Below are 24221 nucleotides of genomic sequence, written 5' to 3'. Positions count from 1 at the left end.
CACCAGGGCTCGGCACCAGGGCTCGGCACCAGGGCTCGGCACCAGGGCTCGGCACCAGGGCTCGGCACCAGGGCTCGGCACCAGGGCTCGGCACCCGCAGCCTCACGGCCGCGCTCTCTCAGCTCCCCAGCCCGGGACGTGGCCGTTCCTCCCCCCAACCCCCCATCAACGGCGCCCGTGGAACGGCCGACGCGCAGCGGCCGCCGCAGCGCGACTCGAGCCCTGCTGGCTCCTCAGCAGAGCACGTACCGCTCTCCTCCTCCTCCAGCTTTGCCCGCTCCACCGACACCGCCATCCTCGGCCCACACGCCGCTGCCCCAACAACTGCGAGCAACGCCCGTCTCGCCTCCACAGCGCCACTACGCATGCGCATGGAACGGGGCGGGAGATGCTAGCCGTCGCGCAACTTCCGGGGTGAAAGTTCGCGGCTGCCGCCTTCTGATTGGACGGAGCGGGGGGCGTTGGGTTCCCGCCGCGGTGCTGCGGCGCTGTGGGGAGCTGAGGCGGCCGCCCCGAGGTGGCGGTTGGAGGTCCGCGTTCAGGCCTCATGGCCGTCTTTTTGTTACCTGTTCTCGCGTTTAAGCATACCCGTCCCGCATGCCTGGAAGGGTCTAAAAGTTTTGTGAAATCTCATCCCGTCCTTGGCAAGAGAATCGAGCAGGGATTTAGCAACAGGGCATGAGGAAATGGTTTTAAACTGGAAGAGGGTAGATATAGACTAGATATCAGGGAGAAATTCTTTACTGTGAGGGTGGTGAGACACTGGAACAGGTTGCCCAGTGAGGTTGTGGATGTCCTTCCTGGAAGCATTCAAGGCCAGGCTGGATGGGGCTGTGAGCAACCTGGTCTAGAGGGAGGTGTCCCTGCCTACAGGGAACTAGGAACTAGGTGATCTTAAACGCAGCACCCTGCCAGCTGCCTTGAAGTTAACTGCATCCCAGCCCGAGCCAGTGCAGGTGCTGGCAGCTATTGTACGGAGCAACGGGAGATTTTATTCCTGTTTTTGTTTGCCCACGGGGAGAAAAGGCAGCAATGGAAGGTAAATGCAGCTAAAAAGTAGGTTGGTGGTGAGATTAATCACATTTGGTCTGAAGGGATTGCTGTCGGTTGTTCCGCTGAGCTTTCAGACGCTGCCAATAAACTCTCAGTCCCTTATAATAAGGTAGTTAAGTAATAAATCTCTTACGTCAGGCTGGGGAGAAGAGTGTAACAAGAAGGCTCCTCATGCCAAAACCGTCTGAACCTCCACGAGAGGGCTCTGCGGCCACGGGTATGCTCTGTGGTTGTGCTCATGTGCTGATAAAGGCTCTGCAGTGAAAGAATCTGAAATACACGAGAGCTCGCAAACAGTCTTGTCCCTGTTCAGCTAGTTCAGAGCATCTCTTGTGGAAAGGGAGGCAGATGAGATCTGATTTTTAGATAGAAATTAAGGAAGCAAATACTTCAGTTATAAATACTTCACGCATTTGCTGTTCCCGTTCAAAAGTGTCTTTCAAAATGTACAAAACGCAGATGTTAAAAAGAGTCTAAACTGCAGGGAATCCATTGTGAGTAGGGTTTCTTTTTCTGGCTGTGGGTCACGTCTGAGTTCTCAGTGATATTTGTTTGTCTAAGGCATTTGCTGAATCTTTTTTTTCTCCTGAGTTTGTTTCAGAGTTGTATTTTAAAAGCACAAGGCTTAACAGCTGTAAAGAATACGTATCACAATGTAGACAGCCGATGTTTCTTATAGCTGTATTCAGCATTTGAGAGAATGCAAGAAGTGAGGAAAAGAAGAACTTAATTGGGAATATTTTAGCTCATATATTCTCACTGAAGGGAGATTGGCATCTGTTTCAATTCTTAATTTTTTAAGCCAAAACTTCTACAGAATCCTACTTGAAAAACATGTGTCCTCCCCAAAAGAGATTTGACGGTTGATATTGGAGTGAAAACAAATAAGCAAACGCAGACTCAGGGAATCACTATATCCTCCAACCTTATTTCCTTAGAAAAACTGTCTTTGAAAAATTTTATGTGGTTAAAACTTTTAGCCTAGATGGAGGTAATGTACATAAGGAAAGACTGAACTTAACTATCCCACTCCTCCTGTCATGTAGGAAAAGGTACTGCAGCCAAACCAAGGTTGATCCTGACGCCTTGAGGCCTATTCTGCGCTGACTCGACTGGTTATGATGTGCAGTTCTACTGAAACTGGCACTGAACATATCCTTCGGGTACGGGGTTCTACTTCTTCCAATGAATGTGGCTGGTGTTGGTTCTGGGAAGAGTATCCCAGCTGCTTGTGTCAGTGGATTTTTTTCTGGTGCTCCGCTGACATACAGCAGGTTGTGCTCATGTATTCTTCACCAACCTGGTAACAACTGCGTAACTCTGTTTGCACAAACTTTACAAAGTTATAAGTGACAGAACCGTTTCCTCAATTATGACAGTTCCCACTCTTTTTCTTAACGTAACAAACTATAATTCTCAGCCCAGTCCTCCTTAATGTTGTCATCCAGCATTGGGCCTGTGGGAAGTGAATGCGGTAAATGGTGGAGCTGCCTTTAAATACCCGTTGCACAAAACAACATTCTGCAAATTCAGATTGCAAGGGAGTGATAGAAGTCTGAGTGGAACAACGCTCATACCCACACTCCAACATGGAAAAAAGAGATTGTTGTCGAAGGTTTTTTGTAAGGGCTCTCTGGGACTGCTGCATCACTGCCTTCTAACTGTGACAAATGTGAGAGGAAGGGGGCATCTCCAGATCCACGGTTAATTGAAGGAGGGGTTGCCAGTTACTGTTAATCGGCAGAGGTCTTTATTTATGAGCTTTCATTGGGATTATCTATGCATGCGTGTGTCTTGGCCAATGAATGTTCTTTTGATTTCCCAGCTTGCAGTGACACATGGGTATTACAAAAAACAACCTGGCAACCTACAGCCTTCTGTTGACAAGATAGAATTCAGACATGGATTTGTACTGAAGTTTTGTGCTGCTTAACAGTCATCTACGTATCTTGTATTCTCCGAAGAAAATAAATCTTGAAAAGCACCGCAGAAAATATGGGACGCTATCAGAAACCAAGGGATTCCAAATAAAATGTAACTATTAGGAGTGCGGCTTTATGACATCATGGGGCCAGGGTGATGGCTCAGCTTTCCCTCAGCTACGGTAGCATAAGGTTAGCTAACCTGAAATCCATAACTTGAGAGTCTAATCGCCCTAGGCTCCTCCTTGAGCGGTGTTTTTCTTACTTGTGTGTCTAGTTCTGTAGGTTGAAAGGGCACGTAACACCGATTTCATATCAGTATGCTTCAGTTTACCAGCTGGGGTTCTTTGTACCTCCAAGAGGGAACTTACAGGTTTCTGTAAGTTGAAGAAGGTTGAAAACCATTGCTGTACAGTGAAAACAGAGGCGAGGTACCTTGCAGAATTTGTTCTTTCTTCTGCTCTTATTTGTCTCAGTTTTAAGCCCCTTTTTCCTTCCTGACTCTTTTCTTTTTCCATTCTCCAAATTCCTATCTTTGTGTTCTCTTTCCCTGTTCCCCTGTTCTCTCTCTCTTACAACCTTTTACTCCCGGTCTTATCCTTGTTTTTAGAAATCTTGATTTAACTCAATCTACGCCTTTCTTTGCAAGCAGGGACTCCATTAGTTCCTCCCACTGTTAATTTCTCTGGGCAGCACTGCAGTAACCTGAAGCATCTGGAAGAAATCTTGACAGGGAAGGCCCTGCTAAGCCCCAGTGACCTCAGGGTGGATGTGCCTATAATGATCCAAGCGTAATGGGAAGAGGAGTTGTGCTGGGAGGATCTCAGTGCCAGCACACCAGACAATGTAGCGACCAAAGTAAGTCTTCCCTGAGCACATGTAAATGAATTTTTTCAGGGACAGTGCCCTTTTGCATTTGGGAGAACATCCTGAAAACAGCCAAAGACATAACATTGTTTCCACGGTCACACTGTGGCTAGATTTCAAGTTCTGCTTCAAAGCACAGATACCCTAGAGTGTTCGAGCAACAGTGAAGGACTGATTGGATTTTTTAAATTCTTTTTCCATACACAAAATAAGATTCTTCACTCCGATCTTAGAAAGGACTGAATTGTTTCAAGAGAACCTTTCTGAAACGTGAAACCTTTCTGAGTGCGAAAGAAATGTGGCAAAGAAAATTTCAGCTTGAAAGTTCATATTTAGCAAGATTTTATTGTGGAAATTGTGAGGAAATCTTAATATAGGATACTAGGGTCTCTTGATAATCATTTGAAAACTGTGCATTAGAATACTGACAGTTTAACAGAGAGTAATGAGCCATCACTTGTCAAAAATAATATTGTGGGAAAAGGTCAGCTATTTGGGAAAGCACATTCCTGTGGATTGACAAGGTTAATCATAAAGTGTATTGCTGCTAAATTTTCAGTTGCTGGGTAACCCGAAGCTGAAGAGAAATGTATTTGTTGAATGGAAGGAAATCACATCCATTCCTAATGGATTTAATGTAACTTAAAACATCCACACAAGATAAAGTATGCTACATATGGTTTATTTATGGAAAAGATTGTCTACAGGCATTAGAATTGAAAACCGATCTGAAAACATGATAATCAGAAGCTGATTGTTAAGCCACCTCACCCGACAGGGAAAATGTTCTTGCTTTTGATGGGGTGTTAATTGTTCAGCTGGTTCCTGACATGGTTTTTTTGCATGATCCAACTAGAGCTTTTCCAAATAGTGCTAGGGCACAGCTCAGGAGTGACCTAGGTCTGGAATTGTTATCAATGGGCGCTTTGGACTTAGTCACTTCTTTATTTCCAGGGTGAAAAAAGAGGTTTAAATGTTATAGACTAGATCCATTCCATTGTTACGTGACCGCATGGCCAAAGGAGGCTCCCAAGCCTGTTTTCTTGCTAACATTAACCTACCCTTCCCATAGGTTTATTCATAGAATCATAGATTCACCAAGGTTGGAAAAGACCTCCAAGATCATCCAGTCCAACCACCCACCTACCACCAATATTTCCCACTAAACCACATCCCTCAGTACCATATCTACATGTTTCTTGAACACCATCAGGGACAGTGACCCACCACCTCCCTGGACAGCCCTTTCTTCTACTCTCTGATTGCAGCTGGGCTTTTCCGGGTGCTATTTTATCATACTACAAATAACAGTTACTCTTATCCAGTAGCTCTGTCTCTGTCAGTAAACTAAACAGGGCCAGGGCTTTTTTGCTAACTGGAGGCCTTTTGGCATGATCCGAGCTGGTCGTGCCCATATTGTGAAATTTTCTTAGCTTCCAAACCTGAGTGACCAGTTCTCAGCTGCCATGTGTGAGCTGTCCATCCGTCCATCTGTCTCTGTCAGGCTACGTTGACAGACTAAGCTGCACCAGACACCTGCATGGGCAGCAGATCTCAGTCCTTCTATGGTGTAAATAGTCAGCGATGTACTGGCCTGGCTTGGATCCAGGCAAAGTAAAAAACTCCTAAGCAATTCCCTGACACATTTTGAAATGTGCATCCACCAGGGATGATATCCTAGTACAGAGAGTTGAACAGGGAAACAAACAAAAAGAGTGATCAGAGAAGAATCATTTCCTTAGTGAATCAGATGAAAATCTCAACCATCATCCAGAATCACAGTTGCAGCAAAATAAATTAAAACTGGGCCAGTCAGAACAGCATCCACCTTTTCTCCTCTTTTGCCCATGCTTAGAATAATGTCTTAATTACCTCACCTACCTCCCCTTCTTCAAGTCTTCATTTAAACTAGACACCTCGGGCCCCCCTTATGGATAAAAAAGAAATATTCACCCTTGGTATGTGGTGCAGCTGACCTTCACGTGTCTACATTAAAAGACATCCAAACGTACCTCCATCATTTCCTGAGGAGCTTCTATCTGCACACTTGGCCCATGTGTCATTAAAATCCTCATCAAGAATTTTAGTCAGCGTGGTTACTTTTCTTCAGCTGGGAGGAGCATCTGGATTGACAATAAAATGTCTTGTCAGCTTTCTTGCAACTGTGTTATGTAGTCTGCAGTTGCTTCAGCATCACAGCAAAAATCAATTGTATTATTCGCAGAGTCAGGAGGAAAAATGATGGAAAATGATGGGAGAGGAGAAGCCAAAGGTTTCTGAGTTTGCAGCCTCTTCCCCAGCTCAACATGTCAGGTCCATCATAGCCTATTTCTGTGTTTTTCTTCTGGCTGTGGTTATTAAAATTGCTTAGGTTATACTTACAATAATGGAAAAATGCAGGAAGGACTTTTTATGTGATACGGAAGTTCTCTCCAGTATTGCTTTCCCCCTGCATGTTGCAGAGTGCCATGTCTGACTTCAAGCAAGTCTCATAAATGGAAGGACAAAACACTGCTTCTATCACTTTGCTTTGTGTAAGTGACAGTTACACAGCATGTCAGAAGTTACTGAGCTTTTCACCAGCTGGTGTGGGCTTCTTAATAGAGCAGGACAATTACTAGGGTGACTTATCAGTTAAAAGACATTACATTTGCAAAGGCCGTGTTATAATTAAGCACAGATCAGTGTGGCCACAAGCAAGTGCTGCTTTAAAAAATACATTTCATGTAGTGCTGAATTGAAGTGGCTTCTCAAGGGGAGGTGCTAAGAAGAAACTTCTTTGGCCCTGAATTATCTCCAGGCACTACCTTGTGTCTCATCCCCAGAGAATGTGGCAGAATGCCATAGGAGGACACTTTATTCTTCCCCTGGCAGACAAAAACAACACTTGTTTTGTTTTGTTTTTTTCCACAGGGTCACTTGCTGTGCCTGCATTTTAGCACGTATTCCAGAAGCAGCAAAGTTCACACTGACACGCTTCTCCCGGCATCGCTGTTGTTCAGTCAGAAACAAAACAGAATGTCCATCCATTAGGCAGGCTTCTCATCAAAGATGTTACACAGGAGAGATCTCATTTCAGAGGCAGAGAAATGAAAGCACCGAGGACTTTCCTACCTAAACAGAGAAACTGGAGTGCAGTCCTGGTGTCCCAAGCTCTGTGCTGTATCAGTGGGAATACCAGTGGGAGTTAATGCTGTGTATGACACGGATGATTCTGCAGCCCAAGCTATTTCCTTCCACCAGTTCACTTGCCTGATACTGCAATACTGCTCTTCAGAACCTAATGCCATTTTGTGGTGCAAAAGAGCGAAATTCTGCTTACTGCCTCTCATTAAAGTAGAAATGACCCTTTCAAAGTTTGTGTGTAGTTTTTAGGCAACGCTCTGAGAGAAACATTCATTTTCAGTGTACCTAAAAATCCAAACTGGGCTCACTTTTCAGCAACCTGCATTCATACCTCATCTATATATCTTTGGGCAATTGTTGAGCACAAATGTCCAGTTCTGACCCCAGAGGGAGCTGCATTTCTCTAACACATGGTAGGAGTCTGCGCATCTCAGAGGAGTCTGTTAAGTTCACAAAGCACTTTGAGATTTCCAAATACAGCTGTTATGGAAATGGCCATTGTTATTCCTGTTTTTAATAGCTGCTGACCATCAGGAAGATTTTGAAGACAAGTGCCAAGTAAGAAGCTGTGTTCTTGGGCAGAACTTTACATGAGGACTCCATTATATGTTCTGGGTCATTTTTTAGAATCTTTAGGTTAAAGTCTCTGGATTCATCCAAGAAACTTCTGGTGGAATGGAATCAGACTGACACAACAAAGACTGGTGCTTGCATGTCTCCTTGTGGGACCAGTTTATGGCACTGACAGAATCACAGAGTGGTTGACGTTGGAAGAGACCTCTGGGGACCATCTTATCCAATCCCTTGGTTAAGTTAAAGATGTTGTATGCTTCACCTTTGCAGGAATAGCTTGAATTTACTTAATCCTGAAACTGAGCATTTCCATTTCATGGCAAATGTAAAGTTTCACACTATATTTTTATTCTAAGTACGAAAAAGGTCCCCGCATGAATAAAAAACTTCTTACCCACGTAGAAAAGTGTTGCTTTTAAAATACATGTCTATGATATGCGTGTTCACTTGGATGAGAAAATTCACTACAAAATGAAATGGTTGCTTCAAAGCTTATTTTTCTTCTTTTTATCTTTGTGTTAGTTCATTATCTTCTGACATAAGAGTTCTGTTGGTCCAGGATGTGGCATATCACATCACACTGAGATGATATCCTGTCCCACTATGCTCCAGGTAAGGATGATCAATGGAATGGGTAGCTTCCAGTATTGTGGGTGGAATTCAGCTGCAGTTTCAGGGTATCTTCTTTAAATAGTGTCTTCATGGAAGCTGCTCATTAAATTTTTGTTCTGGAGAGGGATTTTCTACATCCAGCAGAGCCTACGGTGTAGTCCAAGTTGTGTGAAATAGGTACTTAAACTTAGCTGAATTGTTTCCCACTTTCTACTGACTAGTTCTCCAGTAACTGTAATGGGAGCCCAGACTATATTGTGTATATTTAGGTTTGAAGTTGATACCTATACTATTTGCCAGTGGGATGAAAGCTTTCTGAGAGCAAAATAATGGCAAGAATGTAAAGCCTCTTGGCCATTTAATATTATTATCTTTTGAGTATACCTGAGGCCATTTTGGGCTCGTCATCCAGAACCTGAAACCCTGAGCAAGGTACATCAAATGCTATTTTGTCAATGAGGAAACCTGACATACTTTTTAAAGTGATTATGGAAGGCAAAGCTATGTAGTTCATTCAAGGCAACCCAAAGTTGACTAAGATTAATCAAGGCTGAAAACCACTTGGGCCTGTTACCATTAAGATCTTATATTGACTTAGCCATTTGATTTAGCAGAGATAAAAACACATTTTTGAAGCTTGTCAGTGAAGATGTTTGGAGTAAAATTCTTCAGACCACATGCCAGTGTCTAAATCTGAGAAAATTATTCCAGGCTCCTTTTATTGTCAAGTGGAAGAAAAAGACATTTATAGTGTGAGTCATCTGACCTATTTTAGATGTCCATTTTGGAGTGATGAGTTGCAGATGAAATGCTGATTCTCTTCATTGAGTACCAAAGGAGTAGAGGGCAATTAGCTTAGACGTAGATGTCTAATGGGATTAGATGTACTCGTCCCATCCCCATTTCAGAGTACAATGAAGTTTTGCTTTGCCCTATCAGCAGCAAATTGCTTTATCACCCAACAGACACCATAGCTAATATGAAATCTGGTCCAAGACTAATCTGCATGGAGATTAGAACAGCCACCAGAACTGGAGATCCATCTCCACTTGAGAATGATTCACAGCTTCCTGAGGTCAATGGGAATCTTTCCATTGGCTTCAGTGGGTGTTGTAAGCCATGGGGTTTAGGCATACGTTCATTTAGCAGATGGGTGCCACAATTTAAGATAACATCAGTCTTCTGTTTTTTATTATTACTGTTTTGCCACTCTCAAAGCAGAACTGGCAGAGCAAAGTGAGTTACAGTCTAACATAGGGGCTCAGCCAACCGTAGAGGCTGGGTAAATGTGTATGTTAGCAAGATAACCCCTTCCTTTAGTGTACAAGTCTCCTCTTATTTAGTGGATCTAGTTCACAGTCTTCATTTTCACAGCAATCAATAGTTAATCCCTTTGTCCATCTAATCCAAAGCTACCACCTGTGGCCTGTGGTTTACAAAGAGCAGCTTCCCCACCCCATCTGAGTGTTATCCCCTTTGTCAGAGACCCAGCAGTCTGATCAGTTGCCTCCTCAGAGAGGAAGAAATTAGGGTGCGTAATTTAAACTGTTTAGCTGGGATCTTATTATGATCTGCAAAGGTCACGTCACCTCCAGCTGAATGGAGATGGGATAATGTTTCACGTGGATGGTGCCTGACTGTGCTTTACTGGGTCTGTCTGGGATGGAGTTCACTTTAGCTCCACTGTGCACTGATAGCTGGAATGGTGTTGATGTCCCACCACTGCTAAAGCAGGAACTGATTCCCTGGTGTACAGTCTCTATCCTTATTTACACCATTCAGCCTGTCTGAAGTTATATTGCAGTAGCAATTCTGATGGATCAAATAAACTGTTTTTGCTGATGAGGTGACTGGAGGCATCTTTGCTAAGAACTCCATGTAGGCAAAACTTTTGGGATCAAACTGCATGTTCTTCTCTGGCAGACAGGCAGAGGTGTTGCTTAGGTAAAGGAGAACTGATAAGAAGAAACATATTATTGAGCTGTATTATTAAAGCCTGAAACATCATTAATGGACATAGCATAAAAGAACTTTGTAGATTTGGGGGCAAGTGAAAACTTTGGAGAGTAAATGTGAGGATTTAAGTATTAGTTTTATTTTCGTGGCATTGTGGGTTCTGTTGCAATGCTTTTACTCATGTCACCGCTCCAATCTTCCTTTTCAGTTTCTGGGAACAATTGCTCTGTTGTGCTTGGAGAATGGCTGAGAGAACATGCTAGTGCCCACTGGCAGAGCCTTACAGGTACGCTCAATTTTCTGTGGCAACGAAGAAGCAACTGATGTTCCTCCTGTTCTTCAGGTCACTGCAATGATCTTCACACTCATACTGGGATCACTCAAATACAGATGACATCATTAGTCCTGATCATGTTTCTACAGGAGGAAATGGGTCATTTAAAACCTTTGGGAAAATAATGACAAGGTTACGCAGCTAAAATATTTTTCATTGTAAATAGCTAGCAGGATTCAGTGCTGCTGTGCGGCCTGAGGAATTTCAGATTTTGGTAGGAGGGGAAACAGAGAGAATATACTCAAGTTTAAAAGCTTAACTCAAGAAATGAGACACTTATGTTCCAGTTCATTCTTTGCTATAGCTTTTTTTCTGTTGCATAGAATAAGTATCTCCGGATGGGATCCAGTTCAAACATGGTTTGTATAAGACAAGTGTCTGGACTCACTGTCACATCAGTAGGCACTTCCAAACAGCATCTGACCTTATTCAGATTGGATGCATCCTTCTCCATTAGGAGCTGCTGTCTTCCACCACTGACTCTAGATGAGGTCCATGAGGCCAGTCTGGACTCGATCTAAAACTTTGAAGTGGTTATCAAATCCAATTAAGGACACATGATGGACAGGCATTCTAATATATTTAGCTAGAGGCCAATAAATAAGCATTGTTTCTACATTAGGGTTCTAAGTACATGTGATAGATGGATGGATATTTAAATATATTCCGTTACAGGCAAAAACAAATTAATATTATTCTGTCAACTCCACACACTAACGTAATCACAAGTAGGATCACGGAAACGATGAGTGAAGAAAGCATCTTAATCATGGCTCTTTACTTTCCTTGTGGATTGTGTGTTATATTGTTGGGGTCAGGGCTTTTTAAATAAATCGATGGCCTGGAATTCTCCCTTCTGAAAGAATACAGAAATTCTCTCCTAGTAAGGAAACAGGGCCTACAAACAAACAAGTTTGCAGCACAGACTGAACAGAAAATGCTTCTGGGGAGGGATGCTCCATGTGACCAAAAAAATCTACTCCCAGAGAAGCCAAGGAGTGCTGTGGTGTTCTTTGCTGCTCTGTGCTTTATCATGGAACCATCCATCAGGTGTTCCCTGAGCAGCATGGCACATGGCACTGCTCGGATCTATGTGTCTCAACGTTTTTTCCTCCTGATCCAGGAGAGAAACCGCCTGCTATAGATGGTCCCAGCAACCTTCACATGGTGCCCAGCCATTGCCTGAGAGAATGGCAAACTGCACAGGCCAGGGTTCTGCCGCAGAATGTGCTAGCAATTTGATGGGTACAGAGAGGAAGAAAGCTTTATTGTCATCCATAGCTTGACTTGGGGGCATTAAGGCAGAGAAGAATTTAATCACTTGCCAAAAAGCCAAGAGGAAGCTGTGGCAAGGCAAGGAACCGAACCCAGCACTCCCCAGGGCCTTCACCACAAAGCTGTTCTGTTTTTTTTTTCCCAGGCTAGGTTCATCTCTGGTTTTTCAGTGTAATTGACTGCAGAAAGTATTCACAGTTGCTGCTGTTGTTTTTAAGCATGGTCTACTACAGAGTAATCTGAACCAGCGTCTTAAGAGTGAGATCATATTTTTCCAGCATACAGAACATCATTTAAAAAGCAGATCGTGCCCACCTAGAACTGCAGCAGGAATGCCGAGCTTTGCTGAGCCCTTTTGTTTCCTTCCCAGTTTTTCACTACAGATTGGTCCTTGACATGTAATCAGATGGCTGACTCTATTAGCAAAGCAGAGCTGTGGCTTCTCTCCCTCACAGAGATGTAGTCTGAAGGCTATAAAAGAGACCTGAGCATGAGTTTGTAAATTTGTAAAGAGCCCCAAAGCAACAGAGCGTCTTGAGATGAAGCTTCGGGTGCTGTCCCTTGAACTCACTGAGCCATGCAATATCTTTCACAAGAAGGTAAGAGCTGGGGCAGTTGCCTTGGCAGTGGGATGTATCAGCAGGCAACTGTGCTGAGTGCTGTCCTTACCAGGGTCATTTTGAACGGTCTTCTTGGTGCCGCCGCAGCTTGTTGTACAGGTTTTGTCTTCCCCATTCCACCTAATCAGAATTTATCATCATTTGTCTCTGTTGTGTCTTTGTGTCTCAGCCTTTCTGCCCTCTTTCTCTATTAAACATCATGTTTCAGATTGAACAAGGATCCCGTTCTTTTCCGTCCTAGCGAATTCTCCAATTCATCTCCATGAATTTCTAGTTACAATTTTCACTACGGCTTTTACAGGATTCAGTCTCTCAGCTGTTTTCCTCTCTAAATAATAACTTGTAGTCCCAGCATTTCTAAATTCCCAGTGTGGGGCCACTTAGAAATTAGTAACAGTAAAATTAGCCAAATCCTAATATGAGAGAAAATTGGCCTCCTCTTTAAAACTATTGTTGTTGCATTACAATGGTGCTGAGAGGCACAAGCCAATAGTGGCACTGCATTGTTTCCAGACCCTGGGCGGAAATAGCAGGAGAACAGTGAGACCTTGACTAATGCACAGTGAATCAGAAGCAGAGAGAAGAAGGAAGTAACTTGATGAGTGCCACGCGGTAGGCAATGGCAGGGTGGCAATGGCAGGGCTGGAGCAGGACCTTCAAATTCATCTGTAGTGCCATGTAGTTGAATTCCTGACAGCAGCCTTGAACCCTGCTGCACAGTATGTTCGCACTGGGCACACAGCTATGTATCACATTCCAGTATCACAACCCGTATAACTTCTTTCCAGGGTCTGATGGCACAAAGCAACCATGAATAAAGAAGAACGGGACCAAAATGCAAAGGAAAATTGGTGGAACCACCTCTAACCACCTCCACCTCCTAAGAAGGAGCTTACTGCCGAAAAGTGTTTGCTATAAATGGCTGAAAGATTACTGAAGTTGAAAGCAGGAGTCCCCTCATGATTATTTGTGCAGTGCCCAGCATATCAACATGAACGCGGATTTGAAACTCTGAAAATGAGAGGGTTAGGGCTGTTCACACCACCGTTAAACTCAGGTCTGGAGATACCCAGCATATTAAATCCAAGCAGGTTTGCGTTACATCAAATTCCACGCTACAGGCAGCGCTTTTCAGGCTTCTCTTTTCCTGACAGAACTTTTCATTTTATGTTAGCACCTTTGGTGCCATTTCCTTCCCACTTGCAGTGTATTAGTGTCTGTCTTATCACACCTTCCACAGAAACAACTACAATATGCTTCACGCTGGCAAGTGGAATTAACCTTTTCATCTCTCATTACCATCTTTCCTTTCTCACCTCATGTTGTGTTCCTGCCTTGCCTTGTTTTCACAGTGCCTCTGGAATTAGTGCCTTTCATTTCAGAGCTGGGAATGGTTGAAATACGTACATGCCTGTGCTGTCCCTGAGAGGGCAGCCCGCTGCCCAGCTGGAAAGAGCTGGCTTGTCATGGCAGGGACACAACACAACCTGACTCACATATGACTTCACATCTTGTCCTCTCCTTTTCACAAAAGCAAACTGGTTGTCAGCTGCACACAAATGAGCGTGTTGTTGTTGTTTAATAGCTGTGAGTTCCTGGCTTTAGTTCCGAGCTATATTTAATACTGTTAGCACAGAAATGGTACATTTCCTGTTTCCTCATATCTCAATAACTCGTCGCTCATTTAATGTCGAGCTGCTATTTACTCTGACCTCAACGTATCAGTAGCATTGAACAAATCTTAAAAGTGAAGAATAAAAATGATGCGAAAAGTCTTAAAAGCAGCTTTCAGTTCTCTATGTACGAGTTGGTTTTTGGGTTCAGAGTCCATCTTCTGCTCCAGTGACAGTGTGAAATGGGGTCAAACACTCATTGCCTGTAGGACTTCCTGCAGTGTCTATGGTGGAGAGCTGTATTCACTTTGACTTGGGTTAACCGAGGGCCAAATATTTTATGTAAAAATGGTTTTAGTGAAGGAGCCAAATTTGGATTTTTCAAGGGGGCAGCTCCCTGTAATTACTATAGAGGAAAGCTAAGGAGGTCAGCGTCCCTGGAGCAAACTGGTACTTCGTAAATGCCCCCCCAGGCAATAACATGCAAGTCACGGAGACATCCAGAAGAAAACAATTTACAAATGATCATGTTTGAGGCTGCAAATACCAGCTTCAACAAGATTTGGTTGTTGAAAACATACAGCTTCATGAGTAGACTCTGATCATGCAGCTTAAATGCTGATTTCGCTTTTCACAAATGGAGATGAAAAAGTGGAAGCTCAGCTGGAAGTCCCAGAGAAAAGAGGAGCTTCCAGAGTTAGGGCTGCAGAAGTGGCCTAATAGTTACATAGGAGGGAGTTGTAGGAATTCCTATGTATCTATGAGTCTTTGTGGAAGAGAAGATCTGAACAGGAATAGCAAAGCCAGACTCCTACATGATACCCGACTGCGTTTGATGGACGTGAATTCATGAACAGATGTGATCAGACTACTCCATAGATCAGGATATATCAGTGAGACTGATGGATGATGCCAGTCCCAGCATTCTTGGCCCAACATCTCCAAACCTTGAGACATTTTATTTCGGAAAAAGGTGCTGTGCTGTCCAGGTAAACTGATATTTCAAAACAATTCTTTTGTCTTACAAATTCAGAGACTTTCAGGCCTTCAGAATACTCGTATTTATTTATTTTTCCCGTGGAGAGGAAAAAATGAAGCTGTAGAACGTTCTAACTTGGTGGCATCAATTATTAAACCCATACACTTTTCTACACTGATGACAAGAACGTACATACCTATGTATATTTACATTGGACATGTATATATGGTTTCATGATGAGCTCATTTTTTTGTGCAAAGTGTTACGTGAGCTTTGAGAAGTCAGCAGGGGACAACTGTTCTTCCATCTGCCCAATTTAAAGACTGCTTTCCTAAATTGAAGGGAAATTTCACAAAATAACTCTAAAATGGGATCCCCCCAAATTGGGTCTGTCAAGATGGTAATGTTTGACTGTGCTTCAGTTGTAAACAGACAATTCAGATTGATCTGAAGTGCAGAAGGATAAATACACTGTGTACAACTTGCTATTGTTGGACGACGCATGAATAATGCCCTGGGTTTGGGATCAGTCAACTCTTCTGTTTTCAATCATTCATTTTCTTTTACCCATTTCATAACTGAATTGTTGATGTAATCCTACCCCATGTGAATGCGAAGTTCAGGGTTTCACAATAAATGAAATGCCTTCTAAACCAGCATGAAATACCCACACAGCGTAATCTAAGGTGTCCACAAAAGCTGGGAGAGGATGCAGCCAATGGGGCCTCCGGGGAGTAATTAACTCTCAGCAAAAAGTTCTAATTCTGCCTCTGGTTTCTCTTTGCTTGCCTGAAGAAAATTTGCATTTTGTTTCAGCAGTGAGGACGGATCATGCAACAAGTGGCAAAGCAGGAGGTCTGGCTTGTTTCGGGTGAGACAAGGCTCTCTGAGCTGAGCCAACGTTTTCACCACGAAGGGCCAGAAAGGAACGCTGGGTGAACTGACCCTATAATGCAGGCAAGGAAACATGCCCAAGAATTTTCTTTATCAGAATCCTAAGCAGAAGTTGAGCACTGGCTGTCCTTTAAAACAAGCAGTAACATCTGGTCTGACGGCTGCACCTGGAGGTTCCATCATTTCTCAGTTAAATGTTTCACCCAGGATAAGAGCAGAGCCCACACACAATCAAGGGGCACAATCTGTCCGCATTCCCAGAATTGAATTCATGTTGTCTTCAAAACTGGTGATCTTCCTGCTTATTGGGAGTGATCCTGGGCCCATCTGAGCTGGCTTGTTCCTTGGAGTGACTTTGGGCATTGCTAGTTCATCCAGCCTAAAACTGTCCTGTGGATTTAACAAGGTGAACAAATTCCAGCACCTCCACCGTAGGCTGGCATTGTTTAGTTTACCAGTGTTACAGTTTTGTGTGCACTACCCTGAGTTAATTGACAGAATGCAGCTGTTCCCTGCCCTCTGTCGCAGGATTTGCTGCGCCTTTTGCTGACCCTGGCAGAGTTTTCTTCCCCAAATTGTGATCAAATTGAACAAGCTGCACTGATTTGACCAAGCTGCCTCAGGCTCACACTACAAGGCAAATTTCTGAGACATCATATCTGTCTCTTTTAGCTTTTCTGATAAAAGAACTTCATTTTCATAACACTGTATATACTTTCTTAGCCTTAGTCTGGACTGATACTGTCTTACACTCTTGAGGCTTGAGAAGCATTGCAGCCAGCAGCCACATTCAGCTGCTAACTTGCTGCTGTTCAGTGGAGAACACCAGCACTGAGCACTAATGGGTAGGTGCTTGATGGCTTGAGTTAGGTCGTGTCATTAATTATAAAACCATATGAGATTTGGAATGAGGCCACAGGAAAAGTTGCCTTGAGAGGAGCTCCACCCAGATAAGAGCCCAGGTTCCTCCAGCCTATGTTCTCCTTCCCTCTACCCATTCATTTTGCCTTTCCATCTTTACTGCAGCTCAGTTTCAACAGGAAGCTCACAACCTTGATGTCTTCTCTGGTCAGAATTTTCAGGCCAGCAATTTCTATCATTGCATGTGTTTCATGAGCTCTGGAGACAAGCTGGTGGACTGTCCCGTCTGCTGGTACTTATCTATGCCACAAATGCTTTCAGATTCCCTTGCATTTCTGCTGTCTATGGACCAAGATGTGTTGTGCTGCATGTATCCAGTTGCTGAATTAAACTCCCCAAAGTTTTCAGGGCAGGGATCCCTTGTGCGTGAATCCCAGACAGCTTCAGAAGGAGATGAGGATGAAGACGTGCAGCAAACCTGGGCAGCAGCATTTCTACGTGGGGCCAGTTTTGCTTGCTGGTGAAACTCAGGGCTTTTCGAGCCTCTGAGATTCCCAAAGATTTTGGAAGTTGAAGTTGCTTGAGGATCTTAACAATTCCCTGTGTCTGTACAGAGTGAAATAGGCCAGAGCATGATGCTAATGCAGCTTAGCACATCCATGAACTGGAATTAAATAATTGAGAATGGATCAGCTCTTCACCGTGGTGGCTGCGTGCTGCCCAGGCTGAAAGTCATGTTAATGGCATTGCAACTACAGGTCTTTAAACTGAACACACCAAAATCAAGGCCTGCATTGTGCACTGATAGGCGTGCCTGATCTGGAGCCTGGAGCAAAACTCAGCAGTGCTTATAACGACGGTGAGAGCATGATGGTAACTTTAGGCTCAGGTATTATAAGAAGAGCATAGATTTGGATGGGGGGGGGGGGTTGCTCTGGTTGCTTCCCCAGTAACAACAGAAGAATATCACTGGGGTGATGCCGCGCTCGGTCCCATGCTCTGCAGCTGTGCCCACTGCACATAGAGCATCCTGCAGGATTGCCCACCTGCCCTCTAAGCACTCTGCACGTCCTGCATTCAGTGGTGCAGCTGTGAGCCTTCAGATCCCCTGCAGCAAACAGCTTTCCTCTCCTAATTCCAGCGAGGACCTCCCATCCCAGCCTCGTGTTTCCCCTCCGCATCCATAAAACTGGAAAGCAAAACCCCTCATCTTCCTTCCCCTGTGCGATCCTTCAGCCGGGATTTATTTCCCAAGGCTGCTGATGGATGAACGACAATCGTTTTTGCTCAGCAGTGGCACTCGGAGGGGATGTGCATTGTGAAGCTGCTTGACAAGCCAAGCGGTGGGAGAGGAGGGGCAGGGGGGGAGATGTGTGCCAGGCGGGCGGGCGCGCGGGGCCAGTGGCTGCGCTGAGCTTTCGCTCTGTCCCCAGGGGGCGAGCCTTCCTCTCACCCCAGCCTTCTCCTCTGCCACACCACAGGGGAGGGAGAGAGGAGAAAGCAGAGGGTCCCCTGGCCCTGGCAGCACCCAGCTGCCTGGCTCACGTCTGCAGCAGGCGAGCCACGAGGAAGAGCCTCTTTGCCCCTACAAGCCACTTCACCTTTGATTTAAAACCTTCGCCCACTTCCACAAGGGACAATGGAGGAGCAGTACATTTCCAAACTCCACCCGGTAACGGACTACGGAGCTGGGGTCTTTCTTCTGATCGTAGGTGAGTTCCGCTTGCGCAGCCTGTTTGCTTGCAGCCTAGCGATGGGCAGAACGGGGCTGCCCCGTCCTTTGCTTTCACGACTTGCCAGCACAGGTTTGCCTCTGTGGCATGACACGTATTCCAAGCAGCCTACCTCTTACTGTGGGATCCCAGCCCTGTGCAATGAGGGAGGGGGCAGCCCGTCCTCTGGGGCTGAGCAGGGAGGGCAGCGTGGTGTGACCCTGGGAGAGTTTCCTTGTGAGTGAAGAGCAGCTGCGTTGCACGGACCTGGTGGTTTGAATGCTTACAGCTGTAGATTTGGAGAGGAGCTGAACGGGGTTAGGCACGCAGTCCCACTGAGTTTGGCGTTAGGATTTCACATCTCACACCTCTCCATGCACTGCTCTGCATCGCGCTGTTATGCTGACTCAGTTATGCTGACGGCAGAGAGCAGAATTCAGCGTGAGAAAAATCAGTATTTGCACAACAGCAAAAGGGTTAAGAACCCAAGCCAGGATGTCAGCTGCTTTCTCATGGAGAAGCAAATACGGAGCTCAAGTAACGGGATGGGGAAGCAAGAAGGGAACTCCTTTGGCTGCTGCTGCTGCTGCTGTTGTGATATTGCTCTTGTGCCACTCTGCTATCATCTCACATCACTCCCTAAAGGGTTTCCAGGCACCCCGGCTCTCAGGCGTTGCTCCCAGCGCTGTATCAGAGCCTTGTGTGCAGCTCAGGAACATTCCATGTACTAAGCAATGAGCAAACCAGAGCCTGACACGGCATTGTGTTGTCCAGAGCTTCACCAACACACGTTCTGTTGAAATCTTTCCCCTGATGTTTGTGCCCATGTATGTGTGCATTTATGCCAGTGCACGTAGTTCAGTTTGTAGTTCACTGTTGTCACGAACACTTTAAAGCCCTGTGGCATGCCTGAATGATGTATGTCCAGCAGGTCCTTTTGCAAAGCAGTCTCTGCTTTCCAGCTTGCCCCTGGCAAAACAATTTCTTCTCAGAAGAAGTGAGTGGAGATATTACCAGAGAAAAATGGAGGTGGATAGGTCCATTCTACTTGACAATATGTTGTGCAAGGTACACTAAGAGAATGTGGGAAGTCTGGTGACAAGAAAGGGCTTGCCCTTTCCCTGTATGAATAGCAGGTACTGGCCTATGACAAAATTTCTCCCAATCAGTGAGGCTGGCCAGCACCTCACCAAATCATTAAATCATTTGAGTTGGAAGGGACCCTTAAAGGCCATCTGGTCCTACACCCAGAGGCTGTGAGCAGAAATGTGAAGCCCTCTTTGCTTTAGCAAGTCCATAGCAGAACCACAGCCTGACTGGCAAGTCTCCCAGTATGTCCTACCTTCTATGCTTCAGCCCCAGGCTAATGACTGCCATTTGTCACATCCTTTGCGTAGCTGCATCTCACAGGTGTGCAAAGTTCATGGTATTGTGTGTGCTGATTCTCTTTCAGCCATCCTGACCATCCTTGGAAATTCCGCTGTCCTCGCTACAGCAGTGAAGCGCTCTTCCCTCCTGAAGTCACCGGAGCTGCTTACGGTCAACCTGGCAGTAGCGGATATTGGGATGGCAATCAGCATGTACCCGCTGGCGATTGCATCCGCCTGGAACCACGCTTGGCTGGGAGGAGATGCGTCCTGCGTATATTATGCCCTGATGGGTTTCCTTTTTGGTGTCTGCAGCATGATGACGCTGTGCGCCATGGCCGTGATTCGATTCCTTGTTACCAATTCATCCAAATCTAACAGTAAGTCCTTGCGTCCCTGGGAGCCTCATAATGATGTGTCTGGGCCATTGTGGTTCAGAGAGGCACTGCGCTGAGCATGGGGTGGGGTATCAGATCAACAACTCATCAACCATAACTGCAATATCAAACCTCTGCCATTCCTCTACCGTTCCTACCATCCCTCAGCTAGAGGGATCTGGCTGAATTCCTTATTAAGCAGTGAGGCTTTTCACTTCTCAGTAATATCAATGAAACAACTTAGCTGTTGGGAGTGGAGATCCCAAATATTTGCTGAAGCAGACTGCCTTATCTTCCCATTTCTCTGCAAGCAGAGGTACTGAAACTGGAGTTGTGTGCTGGTCTGGGATCACAGTTCACTTGATCCTGTAAAGCAGCCTGACTTAGCAAGCTTTAGGCTGGAACTGAGGCCTGCACTGATGGCTCACCCAACCCATGGGCACCCCCAGCCTATTTGTAGACCATCCTTATGTTGGAGAACCTGTTGCAAAAACTGTGTGGCTGAGGTGAGATCCACACAGATTTGCTCTCCTCTTTCTTGCAGGTAACAAAATCTCTAAGAACACTGTTCGCATCCTGATTACTTTCATCTGGCTCTACTCCTTGCTCTGGGCCATTCTGCCCTTAGTAGGCTGGGGCTACTATGGCCCTGAGCCATTTGGCATCTCTTGTACAATAGCCTGGAGCAAGTTCCACAGCTCCTCCAATGGCTTTTCGTTCATCCTGAGCATGTTCCTCCTGTGCACGGTCCTGCCTGCTCTGACCATCGTCACCTGTTACTTGGGAATCGCCTGGAAGGTTCATAAAGCATACCAAGAGATCCAGAATATCGACAGGATCCCTCACGCAGCCAGACTGGAGAAGAAGCTGACACTGGTGAGTCATCCCAGTGAGGGGAAGGGTCTGCAGGAGGTTGTAGGGAACTGCTTCTGCTCACGCGTGGTCTGCCCATGACCCCTTGTTGCATTTGTCTAGCATTGGTGAAAGATGGAGACGTGGTTACAGTCCTACTCCTACTCTGCCCTCCTCAGGGGGCTGCTGGAAACTGTGTCATTTCGGGAGCGTGGTCAGGATTATATGCCACAGGTACCGTGCAGGTTGTTTGTAGTCAGATACGCCTGTGGTTTTCTTGGACACAGAGATTTCCAGTCCTGCTGTAGTAACTGCTGAATCCATTCACACTGTAGTTGGAGTGAAGGTCTTGTTCTGCCTTTCTAGGTGTTTTAAATTGACCGAGTGGCTGTTCCAGGTGAGAGCTATAGAGACATTCCCTCTAGAAACAGGTTCTTTTTTAATATAGCATTATTTTTCACATAAGACTTTGTCTCATTTCCTGTGGAAAAGCATAGACTCGAGCTTTCCGAGGCTGCTCCACTGATAAGTCATGCTTTCTGGTTGGGCTATTTCTCCCATGACACACACTGCACTCAGAGTCATAAAGGGGATGAGAACAGCTCCCTTGTAGGAATCCCAGTGTCTATCTGCCAAAGGGGAGCAGGAATGTGTGCACTGCCCAGCATCACCTGTTGCACAAGTGGTATTTCACCTGAGCCAGGTGTGCTTTCCCCCACACCCACGTGCCCTGTGCGAGCAGAGGACTGAAGCCCTGTTTCCCTTCCAGATGGCTGTGCTCATCTCGGTCGGGTTCCTGAGCGCGTGGACGCCGTACGCAGCAGCCAGCTTCTGGTCCATATTTAACTCCAGCGATTCCCTGCAGCCCATTGTCACGCTGCTGCCGTGTCTGTTTGCCAAATCTTCAACCGCCTATAACCCTTTTATTTACTACATCTTCAGCAAAACGTTCCGTCACGAAATCAAACAGCTGCAGTGTTGCTGGGGCTGGCGAGTTCATTTCTTCAGCACCGACAGCTCTGCGGAAAATTCTGTCTCGATGATGTGGAGCGGGAGAGACAACGTACGTCCCTCCTCCACTGCAAAGGTGGAGAGCCAGGGAGCTGCAACCCACTGACATGGAGCGATGCTTGCAGAACATACACCAAGATTCCGACTCACTCGTGGGCCCCAATAAGCAGGAATGCAGCATGTGGAGTTGCCACTGAGCATCTTACGTCAAATACTAAGTTGTGTAAGTATATATTTTTTAAACCGCTCCCTGTTTTTAAGATACACAACCACCACAACAAAAGAATGCTACTTTTTTTTTTCCAAGAATTTCCACTTCAGAGGAAATAGATTTACGTACTAAACAAGACCATCGTCAGCTTTGGTCGCACTTACATTCAGGGAAACAGCTGTAATTAAAAATTATTATCTTTCTCCTGCTTGTAACTTTTTAACGCAATCTGTCTGGGGACCCTTGGCTCTGTCAGTAGCACAGCCATCAGAGTGAAGCACAGCTTGAATACAAAGCGCTGCCAAATAACTACAGCTGAGAAAGTAGCTGTCCTGAATCACAGAATGGTTTGGGTTGGAAGGGACCTTGAAGCCCGTCCAGTTCCAACCCCCTGCTGTGGGCAGGGACATCTCCCACAGACCAGGCTGCCCAAAGCCCCATCCAGCCTGGCCTCACAGATGGAAAACCATACGGGCAGCAAAAAATACCCACTGCCAGGAAAAGGTGATGAAGTGGTCGTTATCTACATATCTGACGGAGAAGAACAGACCCATACCCTCAGAGGTGTAGTTCCAGCTCCTTGAATCAAAGCGTACAAAAGAGTCAAGCAGCCTTGGTCTGAAAAGGATAGGTGGGAATGCAGCAGCCTTCCATGTATCACAGACAGCAGGATGAGAGTTGAAGGATCCTCTTGGCAAAGGGAACACTTATGTTGTTGCTTGCTGACATACAACATCTCTTCTAACATGAAAGCTGCCTGAACATTTGTTCCCTGGAGGAGATACACTATGGCTGGGTATGGCATGCCAAAAGATGTCGCCAGGATTACCTGCCTGGCAGAGAGCAATCCTGCAGGTGCACTGAGGTGCTGAATTCCTCACTGGCTGGAGGGAGCACCAGCAAAAATGTTTCAGAATATCTGTAAAGTGCCTACCTGATTTGGCACTAACTCCAATTTTCATTAGCTTAAACAGTGGTGCAGTTTTGAAGCAAGCAGGTTACTGAGTGCAGGCAGTATGTGGAGGTGGCAGCCATTCACCGTTACCAATGGGGCTGACAACCCAACATCAACCTGCTAGCAAGCACTGTCTTCATAGCTGTGCTGCTCCAGCAGCAGAAACACATGGGAAAAGTATGTTTCATCTTAGCGTGCCATCCCATTAAAAGTCCCTGCTTAGGCAGGGAACTGATGACTAGCTTGAAGGAAACTCTGTTCACCTGAATATTTTCTCTCCTTAAAGGGCCTAATACAAATACTGGATGCTGGGTGAGAAAACCATTCCTTCCCTAGACTTGTGATTTTATTTTTCAACCTTAATATGGTAAGAGAGAATCAATGTATGTTAGCAAGTCCTACTCTAGAGCTTTAAGGAGCCCTCCTTCAAGCATTCAAGGATTCCAACTGAAGTTGGTGGGAATTTTCTTAACTCCAAAGGAAGAAGATGCAGATTTTAAAGATAATTAGAGTTTAAAAAGCAAGGAGTCTGTATGGCAAATAGAGTTGGATGGCAAATATTACCAATGAGCAGAGAAATCCTAAATAGGAAGAAAAGAATGAAAATAGTGTCATTGCAACAAAGGATTTTTTCCAGTTCCTTCTAGAGGGGAGGCAAAAATGGTGAGAAATTAGGTTCAATCTACCTAAAGAAGATTGATAAATAAACAGTTATAGCAAGAACAGTACTGGACAAAGGTACAGCATTAAGGGAGAATGATCACTGACATGAACTTCATTTGAGAAACAGTGAAATACAGGAGCAGTGACGTAGGCCAAAGGTGTGCAGTTGCTCCTATACAGGTTACTGCCAGACACAGCATTACCATCTTATTAAACAGTGAACTTAAAAAACTATGGTTTGTCTACTTACATATTTCTAAAGTGAGTTGAGTCTGACTAACATTAACATCAAAGTGCTGCTTGAGTCAATCACATCTCTGCTGAACTTTAGTGATTTTGCCCGAAGACTCCAGTGCCTGCCAAACTCACGGTTCCAAAATTCAAATGG

At 45.2% G+C, this 24221-nt stretch overlaps 2 protein-coding genes across 11 annotated transcripts in view; one reads left to right on the top strand and one right to left on the bottom strand.

The window, feature by feature from the left end:
• Positions 1-397, bottom strand: part of LOC110395253 (zinc finger protein 616-like) — an 11083-nt gene extending 10686 nt beyond the window's left edge. The window contains exon 1 of the mRNA XM_021389395.1: positions 250-397. Coding sequence (XP_021245070.1) covers positions 250-373 — 124 coding nt within the window. The 5' untranslated portion in view covers positions 374-397. The remainder of the gene's footprint in view (positions 1-249) is intronic.
• On the top strand, positions 330-24117 carry LOC110395256 (opsin-5-like). 10 transcript variants are annotated; one of them, XM_021389407.1, is made up of 11 exons: positions 421-530; positions 2100-2216; positions 2879-3167; positions 3253-3406; positions 3625-3833; positions 8064-8153; positions 10318-10395; positions 13127-18397; positions 19851-20144; positions 20686-21017; positions 21763-24117. In XM_021389407.1, exons 8-11 carry the CDS (start codon positions 18325-18327, stop codon positions 22108-22110), a joined length of 1047 nt encoding a protein of 348 aa, XP_021245082.1. In that variant the 5' UTR covers positions 421-530; positions 2100-2216; positions 2879-3167; positions 3253-3406; positions 3625-3833; positions 8064-8153; positions 10318-10395; positions 13127-18324; the 3' UTR covers positions 22111-24117. The 10 variants fall into 10 exon arrangements, 9 of the variants coding, with proteins under 9 accessions (XP_021245080.1, XP_021245082.1, XP_021245079.1 ...); XM_021389404.1 differs by adding an exon at positions 1027-1039 and having other exon boundaries at positions 2879-3406; XM_021389405.1 differs by lacking the exon at positions 421-530 and adding an exon at positions 330-414 and having other exon boundaries at positions 2879-3406.

The sequence above is a fragment of the Numida meleagris genome, chromosome 3 (genome assembly GCF_002078875.1).
Source record: "Numida meleagris isolate 19003 breed g44 Domestic line chromosome 3, NumMel1.0, whole genome shotgun sequence".
NCBI classification, from domain to species: Eukaryota; Metazoa; Chordata; class Aves; order Galliformes; family Numididae; genus Numida; species Numida meleagris.
This window is presented reverse-complemented; position numbering and strand designations above follow the sequence as displayed.

Bases quoted from the DNA above. Each gene is read 5' to 3' on its own strand.
- LOC110395256 (XM_021389401.1), top strand. From the start codon at position 19,745: ATGCTTCAGCCCCAGGCTAATGACTGCCATTTGTCACATCCTTTGCGT. The intron at 20,145-20,685 runs GTAAGTCCTTGC...TCTTTCTTGCAG, and splicing joins CAATTCATCCAAATCTAACA to GTAACAAAATCTCTAAGAAC. The intron at 21,018-21,762 runs GTGAGTCATCCC...TTTCCCTTCCAG, and splicing joins TGGAGAAGAAGCTGACACTG to ATGGCTGTGCTCATCTCGGT.